This window comes from Mustelus asterias, chromosome 7 (assembly GCF_964213995.1).
Source record: "Mustelus asterias chromosome 7, sMusAst1.hap1.1, whole genome shotgun sequence".
Lineage (NCBI taxonomy): Eukaryota > Metazoa > Chordata > Chondrichthyes > Carcharhiniformes > Triakidae > Mustelus > Mustelus asterias.
This window is the reverse complement of record NC_135807.1, coordinates 100,729,816-100,749,329: the sequence shown is the minus strand read 5'-3', so window position 1 is coordinate 100,749,329 and position 19,514 is coordinate 100,729,816. Positions and strand designations below refer to the sequence as shown.

The 19,514-nt window shown below is 44.0% G+C and overlaps 1 protein-coding gene and 2 non-coding genes across 7 annotated transcripts in view; 1 reads left to right on the top strand and 2 right to left on the bottom strand.

Moving 5' to 3' along the window:
• Positions 1 to 14,370, bottom strand: part of pdcd6ip (programmed cell death 6 interacting protein) — a 96,170-nt gene extending 81,800 nt beyond the window's left edge. For 2 of the 5 annotated variants that reach the window (XM_078216571.1, XM_078216572.1), the window contains exon 1: positions 12,817 to 13,125. In XM_078216571.1, coding sequence (XP_078072697.1) covers positions 12,817 to 13,025 — 209 coding nt within the window. In that variant the 5' untranslated portion in view covers positions 13,026 to 13,125. Of the gene's footprint in view, positions 1 to 12,816; positions 13,305 to 14,178 lie in introns of those variants that run through there. The other 3 variants (XM_078216574.1, XM_078216573.1, XM_078216575.1) reach the window with 3 other exon arrangements.
• On the bottom strand, positions 3,567 to 3,764 carry LOC144496230 (U2 spliceosomal RNA). Its single transcript, XR_013498402.1, has one exon. It is a non-coding gene; the product is annotated as a U2 spliceosomal RNA (small nuclear RNA).
• Positions 14,371 to 14,480: 110 nt separating the features above from the next.
• LOC144496227 (U2 spliceosomal RNA) lies at positions 14,481 to 14,679 on the top strand. Its single transcript, XR_013498401.1, has one exon. It is a non-coding gene; the product is annotated as a U2 spliceosomal RNA (small nuclear RNA).
• The last annotated feature ends 4,835 nt before the right edge of the window (positions 14,680 to 19,514 follow it).

Genomic DNA, 19,514 nt, shown 5'->3' with positions numbered 1-19,514 from the left:
TTCTATGTTTCTAAATTCCACTTGCCACTGCTCTGCCCATCTGACCAACCCGTCTATATCATTCTGTAATAAAAGGCTTCCTCTTCGCTATTTACCATTCCCCAATTTTTGGGTTATCTGTGAACTTGCTGATCATACGTCCCACATTTCCATTTGGATCATTAAATGTACATTACAAACAGCAAGGGACCCAGCACTGATCCCTGCAGTACACCACAGGACACAGGCTTCCAGTCACAAAAACAACCTTTGACCATCGCCCTATTCCTCCTGCCACAAGGTCAACTTTGGATCCAATTTACCAAGTTGCCCTGGATCCCACGTACTCTTAGCTTACTGATTAGTCTCCCTTTTGGAACCTTTTCAAAAGGCTTACTGAAGTCCATGTAAATTACATCAACTGCACACTGCCCTCACCTACACACAAGTCACCTTCTCGAAGACTTCAAATTTGTTAGACATGATCTCCCCCTCACAAAGCCTTGATGACTATTGTTGATTCATCCTTGCCTCTTCAAGTGGAGATTAATTTGGTCCCCTTAACTGATGTTAAGACTCACTGACCTGCAAGTACCCGGTTTATTCCTACTTCCCTTCTTGAGCAGTAAGTCACCAAACTTCAGCTGTCTCCTTAGCTTTTCTAGCTTCTCTCAACTCCACTCTGCCTTATGTCTGCTCCCTGCAGCTGTCTTTTAAATTCAGAGTCTTTTCTTCTTCTGCTTCATCCTTTCAATTTTACTTCACAGGATCAGTTTTAAATTTCTATTCTTGTTCCGTGACCATCTTCTTGGGACCTCTTTCTGCCCCACTCCGTAGATTGGGACTTGCTTCTTTGTTTTGGGACCTCTCCCTGCCCCACTTCTGTATCTTGCTTCCAAGTGATGTTCCATTCCTGGTCACCTGTCCTATTGCACTGTTTCACTTTCTTCCATTTTTCTTCAGCGCAGGCACCTCAAAACAGTTCTTCGCGAAAAAGGGCCATTTACCAGCCTGAAGGCATGAACATGCGCCAACAGCATGTGTGGCCATTCTCTTGGTTGGCATATGCACATATATCAAAGATCACAACAAGAAACAATCTGCACGTGTGGCCTTTTCAGGACCAACACATATATGCAGAGACCATTGAGGCCCAATCTTTGATTTGAAGGTACACGTTTTTCCCTCTTTGGGTTTTGTCACAGCAGCCAACAACTGGAGACATAGGCTTTAAGTAGAAGGATGATGGCAAGAAATTAATGAGGGCCTGAAAAAGATTGGGGAGTCAGAAACCCTCATCACATTTTTAAAAAATACTTGGATATGCAAGTTCTGCAAGTTACAGGGCTGCAACCAAGACCTAGAGAGCAGAAAAACAAAGAAAAACTCAGTGGGTCTGGCGGCATCTGTGGAGGACAGGGGGAAAGGTGATGGATTTTATATTGATTAAGTGGGGTGGAGCAAAATACACGGTCAGGATCAGCTAAAATGTGGATAATGCAGATAACTATTTTTGCTGGCACAAACATTGCAACAAGTTGTCTTCTTGTGCTGAATATTTTCTGCTTCTATGTTCTAAACCCTATCTGGCCATTTACTGTCCCATCAACAAAGCAATAGAAGGTTTTGTCAACAGCGCAATCCAGTGGCACTTACTAACCAGTAACCTGAACAATGATGCTCAGTTCAAGTTTCAATAGAATCACTCATCTGCAGATCTCAATGCAGCCTTATCTCAAACATGAAGAAATGAGCTGAATTCCAGAAGTGAGATGAGCGTGATTGCCTTAGACAGCAAGCCTGTAATTGACGTAGTGTGGCAGCAAGGAACCCATGCAAAGCTGAAGACAATGAAAAGCAGGGAAACCGCTCAACTGGATGAAGTACCACACAGCACATAGGAAAATGGCTGCGCCCACTGGAAGTCAATCATCTCAGCCACAGGACATTGCTGCAGGAGCTCCTCAGGGCAAGGGCCTGGACCCAACCATCTTCAGTTGTTTCATTAATAGCCTTCCATCTGATAATTGCACATTAAACTCCTCAGATAATGAATTAACATTCAGGCTGGGGTTGATGAGAAATGTTGTTTGCCACTCAAGTGCCAGGCAATCATAATCTCCCACAAGATAATCTAAACATCTCCCTTTTACAGTCAACAGTTTACCATGCTGAAGCCCTTACTATCACATCTTTGGGGTCACCACTGACCAGAAACTGAACTGAAAACCAGCCACATAAAGACTGGTTAGAAGAGGTCAGAGGCTGGTTATTCTGCAGCAAGGTTCACTTTCTAATTCCCCAAAGCAGAAGCTTGGCAATATTCAGCACAAAACAGCCCACGTGACTGGCACCCCAATCTCAATGGTAAAATTAATTCCTAACACCAATGATGCACCGTAGCTATAGAGTGTCCCAGCTACAAGATTCACTGCAACAACTTGCAATGGCTTCTTCAACAGCACCTTCTCAATTGCTACCTCTGCGATCTGAAATAGTAATGGCAACAAACACATGGGAATATCAGCACCTGTAAGTTACCCTCCATAACATACACCATGCAGTTGGAAATACGTCACTATTCCTTCATTGGTGTTGGGTTAAAATCCTGCAACTCCAGTATGACTGCCCTATGGAATGCAGCATTACAAAGGAGGAAATTAAGGCGGGGCAATAAATGCTGGCCTTGACGACGATAGCCACAGCACATGAACAAATTTAAAACAATTATATTGGTCAGGTTCAATATAAATATGGGATTCAGCACAGGTGATATTTATACGGAAATTGAAGTTTTAAGAATATAAAAATCACAAGTAGATTCAACTGTACCATGTATCATGTAACAATTAAAGTAACAAGTGTGTAATACTCAATTCATCCCCACTTGATCAATAATTTAAAATTTCAGTCATAGGTTCCCACCACCCCACAATTTGGAACATCAACTGTCAGATCAAGGTGATTGGACAGATCAGCTATCAGTCACTAACTAACAAGAAATTTGCAACATAACAGCCCAATCAGTTATCTAAATGTTACAAGGAGACAACCCACACAGAGGCTGCAGCACAAATAGAACTCAATGTCAGGAAACTGGAGAGGGAAAGTTCAATAAGCAAAAGTTCCTGAATACAGCAAGAATGACAGTAATGAACATTATGATAACATAAAATAAGCTAGCAGAGAACAATAATCTGAGAAAGGAAACATTTACAATGAACTATATTTTATAAAAATGCCCAAATGTTTTTGAAACTGAAGGAATCACAAAGCCTGAACTGTATAGCATTTCACAACACTACCCATAATGAGTGTTAAAATGAGATAACAAGGTGGTTGGAATTGGGCTTTCAAAGTCATACCAAGTGCAATATTTGGGAAAGGATGAAGTTAAATGAATTGAAAACAACACAAGTAACAGTTTCAAAAAAAAAGTGCAGGCAGTGCCTGCACAAAGCATCAGATATCTGCTATGTTTGTTTTTATTCCAATTCAATCAAATCAAGTCCAATTCAGAGTCTGAACAAGTTGAGACATTCCCGATCCAAGCTGACAAGACAGGGCTCTCACCTCCTGTCTTGGGCTTGATCTACATGATCCAAGCTGATTGGACTAGGCATAGCTCCTCTTCCAAGGCTTGATCTCATTTGCATCTTAGCCAAAAGGCCGAGATGCCGCTTTAAAAATTGCTTCAAATGAAGCTAAAATGTAACCTGATGACTTCAACCGAGCACAGCATGTCGATACTACACTTGATCTTAGCCAAAAGGCCGAGAAGAGATCTCTGCTATGTTAGACAACAAAAGTTTTCAAGTGAAAGAACAAAAGATGCAATGCCTAAAAGCTGACAATAATTCTTCTTCCAAAAGTATTGTTATCACATGACAGATCATTGGAATTGGCTTTTGTTCCTAACTTTGAGACAATATTTCCACTGATATTCTACAATTAAAAATATTTCTCCTCCCCCAGCCACCTGCAAAACAAAAAAATTAATTAACTCAAAAAAACAACATTTAACAGAAAACAGACACCAATTTAAGCATCAGAATGGCACACTGGGAGTTGAGACAAAGTAGGGACTGAAGTACAGTTCAGTACACAATTTCCAATCCTAATCATGCATTATCACTATAACCCTTTGGCACACATTAAAAGCAAAATAAACTAGCACAGCTACGTGGCACATTAAATAAAATTTATACAATTTTCTCCCTTTCAGACTCCACATTATTTAACCTCAAGGAAAGGAACTAAAAATCTCAAGTGATTCAATTCAAAACAACGCTTAGTCAATTGTTAGAATATGTTAATGCATAGAATTTTAGCCCTGACCAATGCATTCCATTCTGTACCTCTAGTCTCATGAGCACATAATCCATTCTTTTCTGTGGAGCTTTTGATCATCTGATGCTCCTAACCTTGAATCTATTTCCAAACCTTTGTGCAGGTGTTGTTGAAAAGAGCCCATTGAGAATAGCACCAAATGTTTTTGCTGGCACTTTGTTCCAGATATTCTAACAATCCCTGCAGAGACCAATAATTTTTGAAGAGGGATTTGAATTTCCATAGACTGGCTCCAAAGATCACACATCAGGATTTCATGTTTTATGATGTTTATTGTAACAAACCAACCAAAATATGCATTGACTAACCATTATTTAATGAAAAAAAACCAAACAACTACAGAAAAGATATCCCCCCCCTTAACTTCCTAACACAACCAAAAACCCTGCAATATATTTCTCTGTTACACTGCACTCGAGAGATTTGTCATCTTTCCATGAAGCAGGCCAAAGTTACTCCCAGCTTCCACTGGGCTTACTTCTCCCTGTTTCTCTAAGACACAATGTTCAGTAGCTGTCAATGGCAATTTCCTGCAATCTTCTGAGAATCCTGGCAGCCAGGCCCACTCTGGTAGCCCTTCTCCTAGTCTGTCTTCAAATCATAAGTTCCATCTCTTCAGAGAATGAGTTCCCCATCCACATTCTGCCTGGTGGCGAATGGAGAACAGCCTTATTTCTTGCTGTTCACCTGTCTCTCCAAATGGGACTTTCCCTCTCTCTGTCTGAGGTCTCAGAGTCAGTATGTCTGCACAAAGCAAAGCAAGCTGCTCCTTTCTTAGGTGTCGAGGTATGAAAGCCGGCACTTGGGTGATTTCACCGATACTCCTTGTTCCCATTGCAACCAGGTCACACAGGCTTGTCAGACAGAACTAGTAAATCACATGCCCCTCCCTCTCCATTACACCTTGAATGAAAGGGGCAGATTAAACATCTTTTAAACCTTGCACTCATAAGAATATCCCTTGATTGAGGGAAGAGAAGTAGAAATTCCAAACTTGCTCCAATTTTGTTTAGTTTCAAACTGCATCCACTGAAAACAATGCTAGCTAAACATGTGTGTTTGTCATTGGTGTCTTTTATAATTTTAAGAGGACATGGATCAAAGCATCCTTCAACCTTTCCATGAAAACAAATCTGATGCTTAGAATCTCTTTACAACTTCAGTTCCTAAGGTCCAGAGTCATCTCAACATCAGTGCCCACCAAAATTAACAAAGCATTGTAAATATGTCCTTGCCAACAATCGTCAGTTCAAATAATTTGTTTCTACTTAAGGCATTGAAGCAGTTGGTCCAACCTTCCAGCCAAAACAGGTACATGAAAATCAACGACAGAAATCCAAAGTTTCATCTTATTAAATCAAAGCATTGAGAATATAACTAAACTGTACTGACAACTAAATAAGATTGAAAAGGGGGTAAGAACAGAAATTTATATTAACATCTTGCAATTTTTCTATGTATATCCCAAATCACTTACACTAAATTACTGCAGACATGATTGTTATACAACATCGACTTAGCATATGGGGAGACTGTGACAATGGTAATGTCACTCACTGAACTCATAGCCCAAAGGGGAAAACTAAAGTTCTGCGGGCACGGCTCTATGGAACTTAAATTCGAATAATAAAATCTGGAATATAAAGCTAATTTCAATAAAAGTGGCTGTGAAACTATCATTGTTCATCTTAAAAACCCATCTGGCTCACTAATGTCTTTGAGGGAAGGAGATCTGCCACTTGCTCTGGCCTAAATGTGAATCCACATTCACAGCATTGGGATTGACCCTTAACTACCCCCTGAATAGGCCTTATCAAGCCACTCAGTTCAAGGGCAATTTGGGATGGGCAGCAAATGCTGCCCTTGCCAGTGATGCCCACGTCCTATTAAAGAACAAAAACATGATGCCTGACCAGGTAGTCATGGTCGGTGCAGGCTTGGAGGGCCGAAGGGCCCGTTCCTGTGCTGCAATTTTCTTTGTTCTTTGTAACTGAAGTTTGGTGCTATCCACCAAGGAAACAACACTGCCCAGGACAATGAGAAAACTGGCTGCTCTTCTTCAAATAGTGTTGCAGTGGATGCTTAACCACTTGGATCATGCAGACAGGGTGTTCGGTTAACTGATCCAAACACAAAAGGAGATGGAAGAAAGTTTACCAAACCAGATTAAAGCAACATATGGGGCAAGTGATCCAATGATGGAGAAGTGACCAAGAACAGAAGGAAGGATGAAAACCCAAGCAAAGTTACACCATAAAGAGATAAGCATGACAAGAATAAGCAAAGAATGAAGTTGACCCTTCTCCTTTACCATGTAGACTTTAACTCTACACACAACCTCAGATAGAAATCTAGGAACATAATTATGCCATTACTTAACATTAACCAATTAGTCACACTACATTTGTTACATGGGATCAAGGCATCTTAAACCAGAGCTTTGGCAATCATATTTTGCAACTGTGCCCATTTATAGCCATATTGCGATCAAATAATGCAGGTCCTGATTAGGTCCAGAGAAAGCTATGATTTCAACTGATGCATTGAGATGACATTCCACGATTTTATCAGCTTTGCATGCCACCACATTGTTTTACATTATGACTATCCACTTCAAGTACACTGTTCTCGTAAAAGAGAATGCACTCGCGTCACAGTGCAACATTTCACATTTAATGCTTTTTTGTCCTCTCCAATGTTAAACTATATTTCTCAGGTTAATAGAAACAGCATTCACCTACTCTTAACCAGTGATTAACATGAGTCAGCATTGACATGGTTGCTGTCACATAAAAACATACATTAAACCAGTCTATGCTTATGTCCAATATGATTCTCAATTTAATGGATGCCACTTTCGTAAGCATGCGTGACAAACCATAATACGAAACCCATCAACATTTATATATTCATACCTTCTTTGGGCCGAACGTTACATTTATAGTCAATAAGCTTTACTTCCCTTAAAAAATGGCCTTTTATCTGATCCTCTTGTTAGAAGCAGATCCCACTACCCAAGCCCAGAGAACGTAAGCAGTGTTACATATCAAGGCTGCAGATGCTCCAAGATACATAAGCATTACTGCAACTTAATCATATAGATAAATCCAATACAGCTCAACAGCTACTGGCCAGTAAACTTACTGTTGTTTCTCCAATTCGTATCACATTTCAGATTTGGACATCAGCTTGCAGCACCAATTGGGGAAAATTCCCACTTTTCGTGGGAGGGCAACACCTCCTGATGCCAGATAGAGTCAGAGGTTTACAGCATAGAAACAGGCCCTTCGGCCCACCTTGTCCATGCCTCCCAGTTGTTACCATTAAGCTGGTCCCAATTGCCCACGTTTGGCCCATATCCCTCTCCACCAATCTTACCCAACCAATCTTACCCATGTAACTGTTTAAATACTTTTTAAAAGACAAAATAGTACCCGCCTCTACCACCACCTCTGGCAACTCGTTCCAGACATTCACAACCCTCTGTATGAAAGAATTGCCCATCTGAACCCTTTTGTACCTCTCCCCTCCCACCTTAAATTTATGTCCTCTAGTTTTAGACTCCCCTACCTTTGGGAAAAGATGTTGACCTTATCTGTGCTCCTCATTATTTTATAGACCTCTATAAGACCACCCCTAAATCTCCTAAAAGTCACAATCTATCTTTGTTCTATAGCTCTCCCAACGCCTGACCATTAACTGAGTAAGTCCTGCCCTGGTTCGATCTACCAAAATGCATCACCTCACATTTATCTAAATTAAACTCCATCTGCCATTCATCAGCCCACTGGCCCAATTGATCAAGATCCCGTTGCAATCCTAGATAACCTTCTTCACTGTCCACTATGCCACATATCTTGGTGTCATCTGCAAACTTGCTAACCATCCCTCCTAAATACTCATCCAAATCATTAAAATAAATGACAAATAACAGCGAACACAGCACCGATCCGCGGCACACCGCTGATCACAAGCTTCCAGTTTGGAAAAAACCCTCTATAACCATCCTGTCTCCGGTCATCAAGCCAATTTTGTATCCAATTAGCTACCTCACCCTGGATCCCGTGAGATTTAACTTATGCAACAATCTACCATGCAGTACCTTGTCAAAGGCCTTGTCCATGTAAACAACGTTGACTGCACTGCCCTCATCTACCTTCTTGGTTACCCCTTCAAAAAACTCAATCAAATTCGAGAGACATGATTTTCTACTCAAAGCCAGGCTGACTGTCCCAAATCAGTCCTTGCCTCTCTAAATGCCTGTAGATCCTGTCTCTCAGGATACCTTCTAACAACTTACCCACCACAGACATTAGGCTCACCGGCTTGTAGTTCCCAGACTTTTCCATGCAGCCCTTCTTAAACAAAGGTACAAAATTTGCCATCCTCCAATTTTCAGGCACCTCGCCTGCGCTGATTCAATGATTTAGAATCTCTTCCCTAGCCTCCCACAACATCCTGGGATACACTTCATCAGGTCCCGGGAATTTATCTACCTTGATGAGCTTTTAAGACCCCCCAGCTTTCAGACCTGCTAGGTCTGCAGCAGGATGGTGAAGGAACTGTGAGGTAAAAATGGACACATCCTCACAAACCTGCCTGTTGCAGATGCAACTGTCCATGATAAGTGTTGGGAGCAGTGACCACCATTTAATCTTTGTGGAGACAAGACCTTCTTCACATTCAAGACACCCTTCATCATATTGTGTGGCACAACAGCCGTGCAAAATGGGGTAGACTTCAAACAGACGTAGCAACTCAAGACTGTTCAACCATAAGGTGCTGTGGGCCATCATTGGCAGACTTGCACTCAACCACAATCTATAACCTCAGAGCCCCACATCCCCCACTGTATCAGTACCACCTAGCCAGGCAATCAACCCTGATTTAACGAAGAGCGCAGGAGGGCATGCCAGGAGCAGACCAAGCATACTTAAAAATGAGATGTCAACCTGGTGAAACTACAGCACAGGACTACTTATATGCCAAACAGCATAAGCAGCAAGCAAAAGACAGAACCAAGCAATTCCACAATCAGTGGATCAGATCTGAGCTCTGCAGTCCTGCCACATCCAGCGATGAATCGTGGTGGACAATTAAACAGCTTCCTGGAGGCCGCTCCATGAATAACCCCATACTCAATTATGGAGGAGCCTAACACACCAGTGCAAAAGATGAATCTGGACCACAATCTTCAACTGGAAGTGCCAGGTAGAGAACCATCAGCCTTCTCCGAAGGTCGCCAGCATCACAGAGGTCAGCCTTCATCCAATTTGATTCACTTCACGTGCTATCAAAAAACAGTAGAAGGCACTGGATACTGCAAAGGCTATGGGCCCTGACAAAATTCCGTGCAATAGTATTGAAGACTTGCGCTCCAGGACTTGTTGTGCACCTAGCCAGTTATTCCAGTATAGCTGCAACACTGGCATCTACCCAGCAATGTGGAAAATTGCCCAGTTATACCCTGTACACAAGGAACAGAACAAATTCAACCCTGCCCATTACTGAACCATCAGTCTACTCTCGATCATCAGTGAAATGTTGGATGAAATAATCAAAAGTGCTATCAAGTGACACTTAAACAGCAATAACCTGCTTACTGATGCTCAGTTTGGGTTTTGAAGACCACTCAGCTCCTGACCTCATTACAGCCTTGGTTCAAACATGACAAGAGCTGAATTCCAAAGCGGAGGTGAAAGTGACTGCCCTTGACATCAAGGTAGCATTTGACCGAATATGGCATGAAGAAATCCGAGGAAAACTGGACTCAATGGGAATCAGGGGGAAAACCCTCTGCTAGTTGGAGACATACCTGGCACAAAGGAAGATGGCTGTGGTGATTGGAGGTCGACCACCTCAGGACATCACTGCAGGAGTTCCTCAGGGTAGTGTCCTCAGCCCAACCATTTTCAGCTGCTTTATCAATAACCTTCCTTCCATCACAAAGTCAGAAGTGGAGATTTTCTTTGATAACTGCACAATGCACAGTACCAATTGTGACTGCTCAGATACTGAGGAGTCATAAATGGTGCTGAGCATTGTGCAGTCCACGTCCAGATTCAGCGAGATCTGGACAATATCCAGCCTCAGACTGACAAGTGGCAAGTAATATTTGGGCCACACAAGTGCCAGGCAATAATCGTCTCTGGCAAGAGAGGATCTGAGCTGTGTGCATTGATGGTTCAGTGGGTAGAATTCTCACCTGCCAGGTGGGTTCAATTCCCAGTCAATGCAAATCACTTCTTTTAGGGACGGCACGGTAGTTAGCACTGCTCCCTCATAGCACCAGGGACCTGGATTAGGTCCCTGTCTGTGTGGAGTTTGCATGTTCTCCTCGTGTTAGTGTGGGTTTTCTCTGGATGCTCCAGTTTCATCTCACACTCCAAAGATGTGTGCAATGTGCAAAATTGCCCCTTAGGGTCAGGCGGACTAGAATCATAGAAACCCTACAGTGCAGAAGGAGGCCATTCGGCCCATCGAGTCTGCACCGACCACAATCCCACCCAGGCCCTATCCCCACATATTTTACCCACTAATCCCTCTAACCTACGCATCCCAGGACTCTAAGGGGCAATTTTTTTTTTTTAACCTGGCCAATCAACCTAACCAGCACATCTTTGGACTAGCAGGGTAAATACATGGGGCTACAGGGGTGGGGCCTGGGTGTGATTGTTGTCAGTGTGGGCTCGATGGGCCAAGTGGCCTCCTTCTGCACTGTATGGGTTCTATGACCGTCATCTCTTGACATTCAATGACATTACCATTGCTGAATCCCTATCAACTTCCTGATGCTTACCATTGACCAGAACCTGAACTGGACTAGCCATATAAATACTGCAGCTAACAAGTCAAATGCTAAGAATCCTGCAGCAAATAACTCCCCCAAGCCTGTCCAACATCCACAAAGCAGAAATGAGGTGGAATACTTTCCACTTGCCTGGATGAGTGCAGCTCCAACAACACACAAACAGTTCGATGCCATTGAAGACAAGGCAGCCCACCTGATTGGAACCCTTCCACAAACATTCAATCTCCCCACTACCAATGAACAGTGACAGCCATGTGAAAATATTTGCAAGATGCATTGTGGAACTCACTAACGTTCTTTAAGCAGCACTGTCCAAACCCATGAACACTACCATCTAGAAGGACATTGTCAGCAGATACCTGGGAACACCACGACCTGGAGGTTTCCCCTCAAAACCACTCACCATCCTGACTTGGAACTATAATCGTTGTTCCTTCAATACTGCTGGGCCAAAATCCTGGAAATCCCTCCTTAACAGCACTGTGGGTGTACCTACACTTCTTGGGCTACAAAAGTTCAAGAAAGCAGCTTACCACCACCTTCTCAAGGGCAAATAGGGATGAACAATAAATGTTGGCCTTGCCAACAACACTCACATCCTGTAAGTGAATTTTAAAAACTTAAATGTCAACACATCCTTTCATCCTCTGCAGCTGCTGAGAGTCTCCCACATCACAAGCACCCACTATTAAGAGAATGAAGGGTGCAGCTTAATTCTATAGGTACTAAATTTTAAGATCATGGGGCCACCTTATGACCAGGAGAAAGAAGTTACAATGCATTGAACTTAAATTGCTCTTTGACATCTTCAAAACTCTTGGTATTGTAAGCATTGTTCACCCAGAAGTAAATGTACACAGGAATATTTTAAAAAATCAAACTAGCTGAATTAATGTCAGCTTGATTCAATGATAGGATTCACTGATAATCATAAGGATGGGGGTTCAAGCTCCACTTAAGATCAAGTACACAATCTATAATAGCATTTTAAAGAGGGAGCAATGCATTATTGGAAGGCTGGTCTTGAGGTGGGCTACTTAACATCTACCTAGTTAGAAATAAAATATCCTGTGGCGCTAATTGAAAAGCAAAGACTCTGTTTATAGATTCGTGTTTACATACCTAACTTTGGAAATGTATACATTGTTAAATACTCTGCCAAGTGATAGAGACGACAAAAATGCAAGTTATTTCTCTCAATTAATTCACACAGCCCTCGCAATCATCTGTATAAATATCTCGAAAATCTCAAACTTATATTCTCTTGGTGGACTTTGGCTCAGAGTTAAGACTTTCAGCACCGGACCGATGACTATGAGATGTGGCGAATGCGACACGGAATCGGGCCGTTTCGCCAAACAAACCATGTCGATGGCTGAGAGGTAGCAATATAATCTGTACGTCCTGACAAACCGATTAGCACACAAATTAACTTTCAGGAACTCAATTCCCAATGGTTCAGAGATCACATGCACAATCCTTTTCGACGGGATAGACAAATAAGTTGGAAGGTTTTTTTTAATGATAGCAAAATCCCACGGATTTGGGGCCAGGGCAGAAGGCCCCTCGATGCCAAATTAAACAGCAGGTCGGCGTCCAGGCCAGCGTGTAGGGCCCCGCGGCCGCCCGCCTTTCCTTCCTCCCTCTCCGCAGGCCCAGCCCCGAGTCAGACTTACCTCAGCAAAATTTCCAGCGAGCTGTCGTGCTTGTCGAGCGGCCTGCCCAGGGCGCTTTTCCGCAGGTTGTTCAGCTCCTCGGCCGCCTTGATGTACTCGGCCTGTGTGTCCACGCTCGGGCAAGTGGCCTGGATGAACTTGGAGAGCGGCCTCGCCATGTCCACCTCGGACGCTTTCTTAAACGGCACCGACACGAAAGTGGTCGCCATCGTGTCCCGCACTCAAAGCCCCGGGAAGCTGGAAAGAGTCAGGCGCTCGACACTAACTCTCCGCCACCCCCGCGCCCCGCCACTCACTTCCGGAATGATGTCAGCACGTCCCCAGTCTCTGCAACAGAAAGCAGCGAGTGTGAGCAACAGGCAAGAGGGAGGGGGACAGTGGCTTGCTCCTGAGGTATAGGTCACTGCATTAGTAAACCACAAACCTATGGTGTTCAGGTTCAAATCAAATAAAAGAGTGGGGAAGGAGGACAGTGCACTGCCCGAGTCACAGGCAAGGGGAGGAGGACAGTGCACTGCCCGAGTCACAGGCAAGGGGAGAACAGTGCACTGCCCGAGTCACAGGCAAGGGGAGAACAGTGCACTGCCCGAGTCACAGGCAAGGGGAGGAGGACAGTGCACTGCCCGAGTCACAGGCAAGGGGAGGAGGACAGTGCACTGCCCGAGTCACAGGCAAGGGGAGGAGGACAGTGCACTGCCCGAGTCACAGGCAAGGGGAGGAGGACAGTGCACTGCCCGAGTCACAGGCAAGGGGAGGAGGACAGTGCACTGCCCGAGTCACAGGCAAGGGGAGGAGGACAGTGCACTGCCCGAGTCACAGGCAAGGGGAGAGAACAGTGCACTGTCTCAGTCAAAGGCAGGAGGAGAACAGTGAGTTTCACGAGCTCAGTCACAGGCAGGGTGAGGAGGACAGTGCACTGCACTGGCTCAGTCACAAGCAAGGGGAGGAAAGCACTGCCTGAGTCACATGCTAGGCTTGTCTTTTTTTTGTAGTCGTTTCTGCAAATTAGATCATGAAATAGATTTGCTAGCACAGAAATTTACAGTATTGAGCTTTCAGCCATAAACTAAAGTAAACCATCAGTGTTTGAAAAAGTTTAATATTTAAGGGTGCCTGAGGAAACCGGAAGAGTGTAGCGTCGGCGGAGAAAAACGCTAGTAGAACGTAAAATAGGTTTAGTTGTAAACACGGAAACAAGCCATAAGAGCGAACCAGTCCATGTTAGTGTTTACTCTTCACGTGAGCAAAAAGTTCCAATCAAATTTACCTATCCTGTACCCATATACCTTCAATCCCTTTTCACTCATTCACCATAATTCCAAAGTAAACATTGCTTCCATAGTTTTTGTCCTTCCCACTAACCTGGAAGTGAGTTTTATAAATCTGTAGGAATAATTTTTTTCTTGTGTTTTAAATCTCTTGCATTGGCCGCACGTTCTTGATTCCTCAACCACCAGGAATCAGACTACTTCCTGCCCCAACCTTTGAGCTATGTCACCGTTTCTGTGCGGGAGAATTCCATGACTGAAATTCACAGAGGACCTTAACTTCTGCAAAGAAAACGTTGCAAGTTTCACAATGATACTCTGTCTATACATATTATTCCAATGACATAATAATACAGGTCATGTTTTAAACCAAGTTACCACCACTCCATACTACAAAAATCTTCTCGGCCTTTTGGCTAAGATCAAGTGTAGTATCGACATGCTGTGCTTGGTTGAAGTCATTAGGTTACATTTCAGCTTCATTTGAAGCAATTTTTAAAAGCGGCATCTCAGCCTTTTGACTAAGATGCAAATGAGATCAAGCCTTGGAAGAGGAGCTGTGCCTAGTCCAATCAGCTTGGATCATGTAGATCAAGCCCAAGACAGGAAGTGAGAGCTCTGTCTTGTCAGCTTGGATCGGGAATGTCTCAACTTGTTGAGTCTCTGAATTGGACTTGATTTGATTTGATTGAATTGGAATAAAAGTACAAAAATCGATTTTGCACCCTCCAGTGTTACTTTGGATGCCAATATACCCATGGTGTAGGGTGTGTTCACGTTTACGATGAACGCAATACAAATACAGGAAACTTAAATATTCTAATAATCTGCCCCACCCATTGAAGCTGCTTCCTCATCATTCTCTGGCCGAGAGCACTGACGAGTGAACTCCAATCTTTTGGAGTAGGGACGGGGTGCATACGTTATAGCTACTGACTAGTCCACATTGCAAATGCAAAGCAGAGATCCACAAAATAGCCAAGCAATGATGTAGAAAGCATTCAAGCTCCTCCTTTCTTGCCATATACAAATATTAGCTGGCATCATGTGCCTCAGTTACCTTTTTCTTTTCATTTCGGGGTCTACTGCCAGTGGTTGTCATCTTTTACCATGTAGCTTGGAATTCATGACTGTCTACTGCCCTAATGGTTCCCTACTATGATCTCTGCTACATTTTCCTCCAATGTCATGGCCCAAAATGTGAAAAATAAGGAGTTTCGGTCTCTGTGTTAGCTTGGATGAGATATAGCCCTCTTGCAGCTTCAAGACCCATTCTGGACTTGATACTCAATTATTGGAGGTGTTGTCTTTTAGATGAGACATTAAAAAGTAACATGTTCAAATGAGCATAAAAGATCCCACAGCACTATTTAAAAAAGATTAGGGAGTTCTCCTGCTTTATGACCGAACTGGTGTTTAGAAGAATGAGATGATCTATTTGAAAGTGGCTTAGCAGGGCAGATGTTTGAGAAAACATTTCACTTGGCTGGGGGATCTAGATCATGAGACCACAGTCGTAGGACTGAGATGAGTAGAAACTTTTTCACTCGAAAACTGAATCTTTGGAATTTTCTACCCCAGAGAACTGTGGATATTCAGTCATTGAGTACATTCAAGACAGTGGCTAATAGATTTTTGGGTTATAAGGCAACAAGGGATATTTGAATCCTGCAGAAAGGTGGAGTTGAGGTCGATGGTCAGCCACGGGTGACATGATGGCACAGTGGTTAGCACTGCTGCTTCACTGCCAGAGACCCTGATTTGATTCCGACCTTGGGTAACCGCCTGTGTGAAGTTTGCAAGTTTTCCCCATGTCTGTGTGAGTTTCCTCCGGGTGCTCTGAGTGCTCCGGCTTCTCAGTCCATCAAATGGATTATACAGCGGCCTCAGGCAAGGCTAGGGGAGGTGGGGTCTGCTTCCTAATCAACACCTCGTGGTGCCTAAATGTAACAACACTGGCAAGTTAATGCCCCCCATTCCTAGAATAACTGATGCTAAAATGGCCCCCCTACTACCTCCCGTGGGGGTTCACCTCCGCTATCCTGATGGCAGTTTACATCCCACCGCATGCGGACGTGAAGATCGCACTGGATGATATATACACAACTACAAATAGCCTTGAGACAAAACATCCCGAGGCCTTGTTCATTGTGGCCAGGGACTTCAATCAGGCCAAGCTCAAGAGCGTACTACCAAGTTATCACCAATACGCTCTTGTTCCACCAGAGGCCCAAACATCCTAGACCACTGCTACACAACTATCATGATGTGGAGATGCCATCTGTGGTGTCTGTTTGCACTGTTTGAGAGCACATTTCCACTCCATCTGACGAAGGAGCAATGCTCCGAAAGCTTATGGTATTTTCTACCAAATAAACCTGTTGGACTTTAACCTGGTGTTGTGAGACTTCTTACTGTACACAAATATCAAACATGCCTACCACTCTATCGCACGCCTACACTTTGGTAAATCAGACCACAAGGCTGTGCTCCTGCTCCCAGCTTACAAGCAAAAACTGAAGCGGGAGAATCCATCAAAGAAAGTCATGCAATGTTGGTCTGATCTCCTACGGGATTGCTTGGAGTCAGTGAACTGGTCAGTATTTAAAAACTCTGCGATCAGCCTGAACGAGTACGCCACTACAGTAACTGACTCCATTAGTAAGTGTGTAGAAGACTGTGTGCCAAAGAAGCAAATCCGTGTGTTCCCCAACTGGAAACCTTGGGTGAACAGGGATATCCCCTGCTTGCCGAAGTCCAGGTCTGAGGCGTTCAGGTCAGGCGACTCTGACCGATACAAGAAAGCCAGATACGATCTAAGGAGATCCATCAAAGATGCCAAAAGACAGTACCAGACCAAGGTAGCGTCCCAGGCTAGCCACACTGACCCCTGCCAACAATGGCAAGGTCTGCAAGACATAACAGGCTACAAGATGAAGGCATGTAAAATCGTCAGCTCCAACACACTCCTCCCTGATGAGCTCAATGCATTCTCTGCCCATTTTGAGCAAGAGGTCAGCGAGAGCATGTCCTGCACCCTGGAAGCACTGGATGAACCTGTATCTGGGATCACCATTGCAGTTGTCAGAGCAGCTTTCTCAAAGGACAACCCATGGAAAGCGACTGGCCCGGATAGAGTACCCGGACGAGCACTCAGGTCCTGCACGGATCAGCAGGCGGGTGTATTCGCAGACATCTTCAACCTCTCTGTACGATAATCTGAGGTCCCTATCTGCTTTAAGAAGATGACCATCATCCCAGTACCTAAGAAAAACTAAGTAGCATATCTTAATGACTATTGGCCGGTAGCTCTGACATCCATCATTATGAAGTGCTTCGAAAGGCTAGTCATGGCACGAATCAATTCCAGCCTCCCAGACTACCTGGATCCACTACAGTTTGCCTACCGCCGCAACAGGTCCACAGCAGACACCATTTCCCTAGCCCTGCGCTTAACCCTGGGAAACCCAGATAACAAAGACACCTATGTCAGACTCCAATTTATTGACTGCAGCTCAGCCTTCAACACCATTATTCCCACGAAACTCATCTCCAAACTCTGTGGCCTGGCCTCGGCTCCTCCCTCCTGAACTTCCTAACTTACAGACCACAATCAATAAGGATAGACAACAACACCCCCACAATCATCCTCAACACCAGTGCCCCACAAGGCTGTGTTCTCAGCCCCCTACTATACTCCCTATATACCTATGACTGTGTGGCTAAATTTCCCTCCAATTCGATTTTCAAGTTTGCTGACGACACCACCGTAGTGGGTCGGATCTCAAGCAATGAGGAGACAGAGTAAAGGAATGAGATAGAGAATCTGGTGAACTGGTGAGGCAACAATAATCTCTCCCTCAATGTCAACAAAACGAATGAGATTGTCATCAACTTCAGGAAACGCAAAGGAGAACATGCCCCTGTCTACATCAAGAGGGACGAAGTGGAAATGGTCACGAGCTTCAAGTTTTTAGGTGTCCAGATCACCAACAACCTGTCCTGGTCCCTCCCATGCCGACACCAGAGTTAAGAAAGCCCACCAATGCCTCTACTTTCTCAGAAAACTGAGGAAATTTGGCATGTCAGCTATGACTCTCACCAACTTTTACAGATGCACCATAGAAAGCATTCTTTCTGGTTGTATCACAGCTTGGTATGGCTCCTGCTCTACCCAAGACCACAAGAAACTACAAAAGGTCGTGAATGTAGCCTAATCCATCACGCAAACCAGCCTCCCATCCATTGACTCTGTCTACACTTTCCGCTGCCTCAGCAAAGCAGTCAGCATAATTAAGGAACCTAAGCACCCCGGACATTCTCTCTTCCACCTTCTTCCTTCGGGAAAAAGATACAAAAGTCTGAGGTCATGTACCAACAGACTCAAGAACAGCTTCTTCCCTGCTGCTGTCAGACTTTTGAATGAACCTACCTCGCGTTAAGTTGATCTTTTTCTACACCCTAGCTATGACTGTAACACTACATTCTGCACTTTCTCGTTTCCTTCTCTATGAACAGTATGCTTTGTCTGTATAGCACGCAAGAAACAATACTTTTCACTGTATGCTAATACGTGTAACAATAATAAATCAAATCAAATCAAATTTCCTCCCACAGTCCAAAAATGTGCAGGTTAAGTGAATTGGCCATGCTAAATCGCCCCTTAGGGTCCAAAGATGTGTAGGTTAGGTGGATTTGACATGGGCAAGGGATGGGCCTGGGTAAGATGCTTTTTCAGAGAGTTGGTGCAGACTCAATGGGCTGAATAGCTATGGTGATTCTATGATTCTACATTCTCTGATTCTATGGTCTTGCTGAATGGTGGAGCGGGCTTAAAGGGACAAATGGCATGCTGCAACTCTTATTTCTTCTGCTCCTGTGCTTCATCCCAATCAACAGTACCAAAAGCAGATCATTTGGTAATATATTTGATGTTTGTGATAAAGAATTTTGGACATCCTGGGATTTTGAAAGGCTGGATATAAATGCAGGTTATTTCTTTCTGCTTAAATCAACTGGGTTCCAGACATCTTTCAATGGACAATTCCTGATGGAAGCCAAGGATCTGAACCCTCGTTCATCTAAATTCTGCGGAAGCAGTTTTTTCCTCATCCTCCAGCCCATGAAGTGTAAAAAGCTGAGGCAGAAAGTCAATCCAACCCAAAGAACAGAGTGGAAGGTTGAATTAAAGAAGCTTATAAGGTATATTTTGTACAAAGCATATGTACAGGTCCATAATGGGGCGGCACGATGACACAGTGGTCAGCACTGCTGCCTCACAGCTCCAGGGACCCGGGTTCAATTCCGGCCTCGGGTCACTGTCTGTGAGGAGTTTGCACGTTCTCCCTGTGCCTGCATGGGTTTCCTCCGGGTGCTTTGATTTCCTCCCACAGTCCAAAAATGTGCGGGTTAGGTGGATTGGCCATGCTA